This window comes from Porites lutea, chromosome 14 (genome assembly GCF_958299795.1).
Source record: "Porites lutea chromosome 14, jaPorLute2.1, whole genome shotgun sequence".
Lineage (NCBI taxonomy): Eukaryota > Metazoa > Cnidaria > Anthozoa > Scleractinia > Poritidae > Porites > Porites lutea.
In genome coordinates, this window is record NC_133214.1 from 983,157 (window position 1) to 992,500 (window position 9,344).

At 39.3% G+C, this 9,344-nt stretch overlaps 1 protein-coding gene across 16 annotated transcripts in view; it reads left to right on the top strand.

Moving 5' to 3' along the window:
* LOC140924107 (triple functional domain protein-like) overlaps positions 1 to 9,344 on the top strand; it is a 115,155-nt gene that overhangs the window by 105,378 nt on the left and 433 nt on the right. For 14 of the 16 annotated variants that reach the window (XM_073374117.1, XM_073374108.1, XM_073374113.1 and 11 more), the window contains 9 exons: positions 3,568 to 3,682; positions 4,269 to 4,608; positions 5,683 to 5,809; positions 5,921 to 5,969; positions 6,214 to 6,240; positions 6,396 to 6,548; positions 7,120 to 7,165; positions 7,458 to 7,547; positions 8,790 to 9,344. The exon at positions 8,790 to 9,344 is cut by the window's right edge and continues 433 nt beyond it. In XM_073374117.1, the coding sequence (XP_073230218.1) occupies positions 3,568 to 3,682; positions 4,269 to 4,608; positions 5,683 to 5,809; positions 5,921 to 5,969; positions 6,214 to 6,240; positions 6,396 to 6,548; positions 7,120 to 7,165; positions 7,458 to 7,547; positions 8,790 to 8,822 (980 nt within the window). In that variant the 3' untranslated portion in view covers positions 8,823 to 9,344. Of the gene's footprint in view, positions 1 to 804; positions 1,871 to 3,567; positions 3,683 to 4,268; positions 4,609 to 5,682; positions 5,810 to 5,920; positions 5,970 to 6,213; positions 6,241 to 6,395; positions 6,549 to 7,119; positions 7,166 to 7,457; positions 7,548 to 8,789 lie in introns of those variants that run through there. The other 2 variants (XM_073374119.1, XM_073374120.1) reach the window with 1 other exon arrangement.

Here is a 9,344-nt window from a genome sequence, read left to right on the forward strand (position 1 = left end):
ACAGTAGTAAGTGGGGTAAACTTAACCCAGTTTAAACAAAGCTGACGAAATTTTGCTATCTCTTCTCTAAAAACTTCTTTTCATGGTGCATGGATTAACTCACAGACTTAACAGTGAAAAACATAACATTAAAGGGAATTGTTTAATGGGTAACTTACGATACTAACAGAAGAACGTTTGAGACTAAACTTCACTCACCTAAAGAACACAGAATGGAAAGTAGCACTTTGAATCGTGTTATGCGCCTTTTAAAGGAGCTGTGTCACGAAATCTATCAAAATTCAAACGCAGGAATTTGTTTGACATGAAACTGTAATTTAGTCATTTACAAATAATTTCTTCGCTAACGTTAAGTTCCATAGACATTTATAAAATGACTAAGATAGTACGCGCGCTCTGTTTGGCCGAGGGGCGTGTTTGCATGAGAGTATGTAAACATGGTTGTGACGTCAAAATGTTTTGCTTTTTGTGCGCTAATCACGCAAGCACGAATGTGAAAAAGTTTTTGAGTTGAAAACTCGACAAGTTTACTTTATTTAACAATTCCCTCGTCGGCTGAAACTTTGAAAATCTTTACAAACATGCTTTGTCAATTTTTTTTTCGCTTAAGGTGACATTTTAAGCGAGAAAAATCCGTACTTTGGAAAGCATCTTTTTTGCAAAACAAGAAGTGATTACGCGTGCAAGACTTCGTAATATGAACTACAAAGTTGTGACACAGCCCCTTTAGATCCTATTAAACGTCATATTGAAGTTTATAAAACTTGTACTCACAGTTTCATCTTGCTGTATTGCTTCTTGCAGAGGGATGCATTTAATACCCCAGCTTAAACAACACAAGCTTTCTACGTACTTCTACAGAATAGAGTTGATAATTATTCACTTATAAGATTTTCAACACTTGTAAAGATAGCAATCGTTGTAAAGATAATTTCTACTCTAAATTGCTATATAGTTATTTGAACTTGTATTAAACGCTAGGTGGTACTTGTTTAGTAAAACAATATAGGTAGTTGACTTTTAAACTCTAAAAAGAGATAATGCTATTTAGAACCGCTGTTAATGCTTCAAAGAAATAGGCTTTGTCAATAACGCATAAAATATCACGAGCAAAAAACATGCAAGAAGATGACGAAAAAAGTTGTTTTCCAGAAAAAAATAAATGCATGAAAGTTAAACGCGCATGGAGTCACGTTACCTGCTGGTCAGCTATAAATCACGTGCAGTCAAAAGTCTGAGCTATCGTTTGCTTGATCTTTCATGAGTAGCAATTGCGTGTATCACGTGAATGTAAGAGTCGTGCAGGCACGGTTACTTTGCATTCAACTTTGAAAGCCTTCCAATCAGATTCTGTAACTTTCTCTGGAAAATAACTTAAATTACGTTAACTCAATTACTGAATAATTGAAAACAGAGTTTTAAAAAGGGTTTTTCTTTTTGTAGGGTAGAGTTTCAAAAATACTGTAGTTACTTTTTCCAAGAAGAGCTTCTAATAAGTTATGAATTAAGGCAAAATTTGTCTTCCAGGTAAAAATGTTGGAAAATGAGAGGAATGTTTTCCTTTGAATAAATTATTTAACATTTAATTATGGTTAAATTTGATTTAAAAATTGGCCTCCATAGTACTTGGCATTTGAAATTATAAATGGAGGAAATTATTTTGATAATTTTTTTTATTTTCATTTATCGACAAAATTGTAATGCAATGCATTTGCCAAGTGCAATGCTCCAATCTTTGGATTCGAGGTCAAGCTAGTTTAAGAATGATAATTTATTAAGCATGTTTAAAATAGTTTACACCTGGTATTGCATAAGTATTTGAGCTCAGCGCAATTACATACCAGAAAATAAATACAAATGAAAGTGGTCACATTGATAATCTCATCTTTGCTGTGAAATGCCCTCCTTTGGTTTCCCGCGTTTTTTCCTCGTGGGTGAGTTAAACTTCTAGTTCCTGTTTTTGCGCGCATCGTCGATATATTTCATACAGACAAGTCACCCCTTTGCGCTACTCCAGTTCAAACGCGCGGGTTAAAATCTCGTTCAGTTTTGAAATTATGAATATTTAAGTTGGCTGAAGGCATTAAAGAGTACAAGTGAGCATAAATGAAGAAGACACGGAGCTTTCTTCAAATATCAAAAATCATCGTCTTGCTGAATAAAGTATTTCTTCAGGTTTTCCTTCAGGGCTCTTTCTTTGTTGTTCCCCTTTCAGATTAAAGAATAAGATCTGCGCATATGCCAACGTTTGCCAGTTCTCTTCCCGCCACAACCCCACCCCATCCCCTGACGCGCCCCTATCGTCATGTCATTCTCTTCATCATGTTTGGGAAGTCTTAAGCTCTTTAACTGAATTAACACAACAACTGCGCTGGAAATTTCGTACCTTTTATCTCAGGAAAACACTGTCACTAGCCAGATACGCACCAAAATATGGAAATGTGGCTGCCTTGCACTAAGTAAGCAAGGACAAAAAGCAACATTGATTCAATCAAACCAAAAACTCACCTTGAGACATACCCTACAGATCTGGCGCGTGCTGGACGTAAGTTCTTCCCCGGTTCTCACTCTCCCCATCCCTGTTCGGCCACCTCTGTTACTCTCCCTGGAAGGGACACTACTCTGTACCTCCACCCTTAGAACCATTCTTTTATCCCAGTCCTTTCTTTTACAACCGTTAAAATTAACCGAGGAGGTGTGGGGGTATTGCTGTCTGCGAACCAGTTTTGGCGCCAATGTATGCTATGACGCAAGTTAACCCGTTTCCATGACCTTCACGCCCCTGCATCCCCCTGCGGTGGATGTGATGGGACGTATCCCCTTTTTTTATCCCCTGGGGGCTCCATGGACCAGGATACGCTAGGAAATGAGTTAGGACAAAAGGTGGAAACTTTTTTTGTTGTTGTTTAAAAAATGAACTTCAACTTCCAATTTAAAGTAAGACAAGTTTCGATTGATTGATCTACGATCATCTTCAGTTGCAAGTAATACAGTTACTGTGATTTGAGTCAACAATATCTGGTGATACATGATGCAATTGCACGTGATGTTACAACTCGTGATTACACTTCAAACTTAACGTTATTAATAAGCGCGCGCAAGGGAAAGGTACAAAGAAACCAAATAAATTAAATCTTAAAATCTTAAAAATGGATTATTTGCAGCAATAATGAATAATCGAATAAATTAAATTAATAAATTTAGTAATAACAAAAATGGTAAAAAATAACGTGAAAACGAAAGATCAAGGTCAGCTTGTTTCAGTTGCTTGTTCTCACCGGATGCATGCGGCTTCCTTTAGCAACAACTGGTGTCGGTTTTGCGGAGCATCCAAAATTAAAAAGCACTTCTTGGAGTATAAGTTTGCGACATTCCACCTACTGTAGCATAAAGGGATCATCAGACGTTTCTTAGAAACTTCCCTCCTACCCCTCCCCTAATCCAACGTTAACACTTATTTCTTACTTGGGGCAAAATGTTGGTTTAGGGGAGGGGTAGGTATAAAGATGTTAGAGGTCCTATCCTTGGTCATATGCTCACAAAGATTATTATTTTGTTCTTATTCAGACGACGAAAAGAAGAAGAAACACAAGAGAAAAGTGCGTAGCGGCTCCAAAACGGAGCCCATAGTGTGGAAGACAGATATTGAAAATTTTCACAATATATACGCAGAGCTAGGAAGGTGAGTAGACGAGAAAGCAATGTTTTTTATTTGTAATATGATTGTATTTGATAAGCAAATGCACTTACCACATGCTAAGCGCGAGAAATCGCGTGAGTGCAAGTCGGGTCACGGTTGGTTTTGGTCTTTCTCCTGACTGGTTGAAAAACAGCGCGAGAGTTTTTAGCCAATTACAACGCGTAACAATATCAAACTATTGTAATCGCGAAGTAATAGACCATTTCTGAGTTTCAAACACTCTCACCTTCTAAACGCGGCTAAGTGTAAAACTTTTGTTGTGAAAATGTCATTTTCATATTAATGGCTTCTAACTTAGCCTCGCTTTGAAACAGAGGCTTGTGGCAACTCGGAAGTGGCCTATAGAGTGTTTTCACATGACGTCACGGCGGCCATATTGTTGTTCCAAACCAAAGAAACGGCGGCCATGTTGGTGTCCCAAACCAATCCTATGGGAGTTGAACTCTTTTCTTATGTATTAAAACGCTTTGTTTTGTTCTAATAAGTTTGCGTAGATGCTGGCCACGTGAGTGAAAACGCTCTATTTTCGCCTCTAAACTGATAAGCTGTATTCTCTTGTTCTTTATAGGGGCCGGTTCTCTGTTGTGAAGAAATGTGTTGAAAAAACAACAGGCAGAGAATTTGCTGCCAAACTAGTAAAAAAACGAATGGTTGGCAAAGAAGACGTAGAGGACGAAATTCATCTTCTAAGAAGACTAAAACATCCGAATTTGAGCAGCTTTATCGACGTGTTTGACACGCCGAAGAACTATGTAATAATTATTGAACTTTTAGCTGGTGGTCGTCTGTTTGATCACCTGGCTGTCATGGACAATTTATCGGAGAAAGTTGCCATTGGTTACGTGCGAGAGATACTTGAAGGAGTTCAACATCTAAGAGACCTTAGTATCGTGCACCTCGACCTGAAGGTGAGGCTGTTAATGTTAGGGTTCATAGTCCTCTTTAGCTTGGTTTAGTTGTCCTCTCCTTGCACACCACGTTATGCTTTTCTAGCGGACTCTTTCTTGTAACCCTGTATGTGATCGTGGTGTAAACCTCTTTTTCACTTATTGATCATTCACTTTTTCTTATGTTCGATTGAGCAGTTGGGTCAATCTAGGTTTCTGGGAAACTACCCACCCACCCCTCCCATAAGCCATCATTTTGCCCTAAGTGAGAAGCAAATGTTAATGATACCTTAGGCGAGGGGTAGGTGAGCAGTTTCCCAGGAACCTAAATTGATTCGAGTAGTTTTACCGTAAGACTAACGCCAAGTTCACTTAGTGAGGTCTTCACACGATCTAAAGTGGGAAAATAAACAAGTCACTCTCACTATAAATGAGGTCATTTCGCCACCAAATGAACGAAAAGGAACTGGAGCCGAGATTTGTCCCGCAATTGTTTCTGGGATCGTTATTGGGGACGCGCTGCGGGTCAGCTATTGGACACGCTGCGGGTCAGCTAATGGACGCGCTGCGGGTAAGCTGTTGGACGCGCTGCCGGTCAGCTATTGGACGCGCTGCGGGTCAGCTATTGCCTAATTTTTTTTCTTTGTCTCAAGTAACATCCCGAGAAGTCGTTGCGTAAGTTAACTGTACCCTGTTCCTTCTCGTTTCTGTGGTGGATAATAGCCTAAATACTTGTATTCTGGGTAGAATGTATTTCGTAGAGCGCTGTATTCATTTAATTGAAGAGCATTGACTATTAATAACTTCACGGGAGTTCAGGCTTCACTGAGTAATCATCGATCGTTTATTGCGACAGTTCTGTTTCGTTTGGTCCGAAATTATAGGACCACACTAAAAACCTACTTGTGAAATCTCCTCAACCTGTTTATCAAAGTAAGGCAATTTGATTTGAACTTATGCTCATGTGAATGGTTAGCACGAGGACTTGCTTTGAGGAAAAAAAGGCTTAAGGTGATTCCAAATTGGGCTATTTTGAGTATTTGTTCTAGCTGATAACATTGACATTCTAATATTTGCGTTGCTTCTCCTGTTTAGCCTCAAAACCTTCTCTTAGAGGCGGGACCGTTGCCAAAGGTTAAGATTATTGACTTTGGCTGTGCGGCGGAACTTGCCGATTCAGAACCTGTAGTTAGACAAGTTTTTGGAAATCCCGAGTTTTCCGGTAAGTAAAACGAACTAGAAGACATATTTTAGCTAGCGTTAGTAAACCCACGATACAATAACCGTGTTAAAGCAAACTTAAACAAATACTGTGTTGATTTTTTTTCCTTAGCTCCAGAACTAGTGAACAGAGAACCTGTAGATTTTACCACAGATACTTGGTACGTATGCTTGTTATTGATCTCTGTTGAATTAGCGTGCTGTGTAAAGGGGGAGGGGAGGGACGCGAGGAAGAAGGAACGGAAGTGACTGTGTCACCTTCCTTCCTCGTGCGCCTGGTCTCCCTCTTTTCCCCAACCCCACCCCCCTCCCCAAACCTCTTTCTGAGCGCCTGCCAAAAATTATTGTGTAAGGATTTTACATAATTTTGCTTATTCTAACGGTTTGTTGTTTCTTTTGTTACAGGAGCGTTGGAGTTATTACCTATGTCATGTAAGTGTTGTTATAATAATACGTAATAATGGTTTTATTCAGCATTTCCACGAGGTGGTTCTTCTTTTCTGTTGTTACGAAAAGTTTCCTGTTTGGCATGGTCGAGTATGTTGATTGAATAAATATTTATCACAGTTCTTGTTTTTCCGTTGCAGCCTTAGCGGAGTATCACCTTTTCAAGGAGAAACAGTTGAAGAAACGTGTCGAAGAATAACTGACGTCAAATACGAATTTAATCCGAAACACTTCGATCCCATCTCACAACAGGCCAAGGATTTCATCGCCGCGCTTCTTGTAAAAAATCCTAAGTGAGTGAAAGCACATTCCAAGCTTTTTGTCTTTCTTTCTTTGTTTTTCCTTTTTCTTTTTTTACCTTTCTCACGAAAGCTCGCCACATTACTGGTCCGTAGGGCCCACCGTACGGAAATTTATGCAAAAGGTTCATGAACTGGCTTCCTCAAATTTCCATTCTCGTTCACAGAGCTTCGATTCTTTTTGTTAGCTTCAGGGATCGATCCCTGACGCTGACCAAACGGATCGAAGCCCTGTGAACGAGAATGTCAAATTTCGCGTTGGAGAGGCCCTCATTAGCTGGAGGAATTCATGACAAAATTGGACTCTGACACTTCCTGTCGTTCAACCTTGTTCCCGGGGTCTTTCTTCTTTCCAAGAGGAATCCTGCGAACTCTCCAGTTCATGCGCGCGCATTCTGATAAAATTTTTGCCATCTTGGAAGCTTTTTTTCTATTGGTTACACGTGATCTGAATTTTGACTATTTATCATTTCTAACATTTCCTCTCAGGGCAGTCTTACCCCTCCCCCTTACGTTGCTTTTGAAGACTTGCAATTACTTACACTAGGCTTTACTTTAATCGTAGGAAAAGAGCCGACTGTCAGATCTGCTTAAATTCGCCGTGGATAAGGGTGAGTAATGACGAATGCTTCCTTTTGTATACACCCTTTTCATAAACCAAAAAGCTTGCAGAACTCAAAACCAAAGGTATGTAGCCTTACTCAGCGCGGAGTAAAGAGCGTAAGGAAACCACAATTAGTTTTAAGTTTGCTTCTGGTTGGTTACAAAAGTGGAGTGAGATTTTTAAGCCAATCAAAAGGCTTACAAATTCGTAATTACTTCTATTAGTCTGTACCCCTGGAAACCCGCCCTGGATTCACGTCCTAAAATTCAAGCATTGTCTTTGTGTGCCTTTTTTGACAGATGCTAAGTCCGAGACCACCCAGTCCGGTGAAAACAATCAAACTTAACACGACAAGATTGGCGGCTTTCAACGCACGAAGAAGAAATCAGGTAAGTTTTTCATGTAATCATTGTGAATGTTGCTGAAAGTTCAGAAGGAGGGGGTAGTACGTTTGGCATGCATCGAAGGGAAAAAATGTCATAAAAAAACTTCTTCTTAGTGGCATTCGTTTAAAGAGTGACTGATTTCATATACAATGAAGAGTTTCGATATTGTGATAGATGAAGCCCTAAGAAGTAGACAGGAAAACGCATAAGGTCGCAAATTTTTTGCGTTGTATTTTTACATATTTTATAGATACAACTAAAACGCACAACTTGTTAGCTTTTGTATCATGCTCTGTAAGGTGTTTAATATCTTTTTGTGTCATTGCTGACTCTAAACGTAAGAGAAAGTTGACCCCCCCCCCCCCCCCCCCTCGCTCTCTACTCAGTAGGATGCTTTCAAACCTGCTCTAGGCCTTTCGCTTCGCTTATTTATGACGACCAACGCCACAAAAAAACAACAACAACAACATCAACAATAACTTTTCGCGATCTGGCTATATATAGGTTATGATTACCAGGGCCCAGTTGTTCGAGGGCCGATTAGCGCTTAAGGGTTTCTTTTTCTTGTGTTCAAAAGCATTTTCTCGGATAATTTTCTTTGTTATTTTTAGAGCTTCCAATCATCAACTTGTAGACAAAAAGAATTAAAACTGAAATGCTTTTTAAGCTTTCAAATCTGAATTCAAATCTCGCACTAACCCTGGGTTATCTTAAGCCGTCTTTGAACAACTCGGCCCAGATGGTAACGTTAAGCCCCATGCATGGGGATGCATTATTGATGACCAACAACTCCCAGCATCGTTGAATGTTAGATGTTGCGTCCGTTTGCACACGCTGTTGCATGTTGTTCCGCGTTCATGTTCATGTTCATGTGTGGAGTTGTAGCGCAAAGATTGAAACCGGTCAAACTTTCTAGCCAACAACTCCCAACATTCTTTTGTCTTTTGTTGGAACCGTTTGGACAGCTCTTCCAACATTGTTGGGGCCACCCATGCGTAAAGGCTTGTGGGTTGTATCCTTTCCACGATGCACTGCAGGTCTCGACATTTTCGAGAGTTATTTCGTCCGTTTTCACACCACTGCCAACACAGAGGCAACAACTCCCAACATTCTAGGGCCAACAATGTTGGGAGTTGTTGCTTCCGTTTACATGTAGCTTTACATGCATAAAAGTGGCAGGAAAATTGGCCGGAAGTCGGAAACCATGTTCTTTACTAATCAGCAGCTCTGTTTGCTTTATTTCAGCATGACGTCACGCCATTACCTTCGAACTCGTAGTTGTCAACGTTTCACTTAAGGAAATAGATTTCAAGCTCGCTTTCTCCGCTATTCTCTTATTCAGCATTTTGGATGTACAGGTTGTAAGATATTTCGAGATATTTTAGCTATATTAGCTATAACTTGTATGTAAAAATTAGGTTATTTTTCCAGTGAAATTGACGAATCGTTCAAAATTAAATTGTATATTGCATATCAAAACCTTCCGCTAGCTGAAACGAGCCCTAAATGCCCATGTTATTACAGCAAATGCTTTAAAGAGAAGAGAAGAGAAATTTATTGACTCATAAAAAGTTAGTCTTTCAAAACTCAAATTAAAAAGAAAGCTACATTTCTCATTTTGCCTATTTTTTCTGTTATCTTTCGAATGCATTTATTTTGTTTGTTTTGATTTTGAAAATGTACTTTTTGTTTTATAAAAAGTCATCTTCTAATCTTAGCTATATTTATTCACAGTCTGTGTTGTCATGACAACCTACCTTTCATTCCAGAATGTCTTTTTTACTGAAATGCGGCAGATTA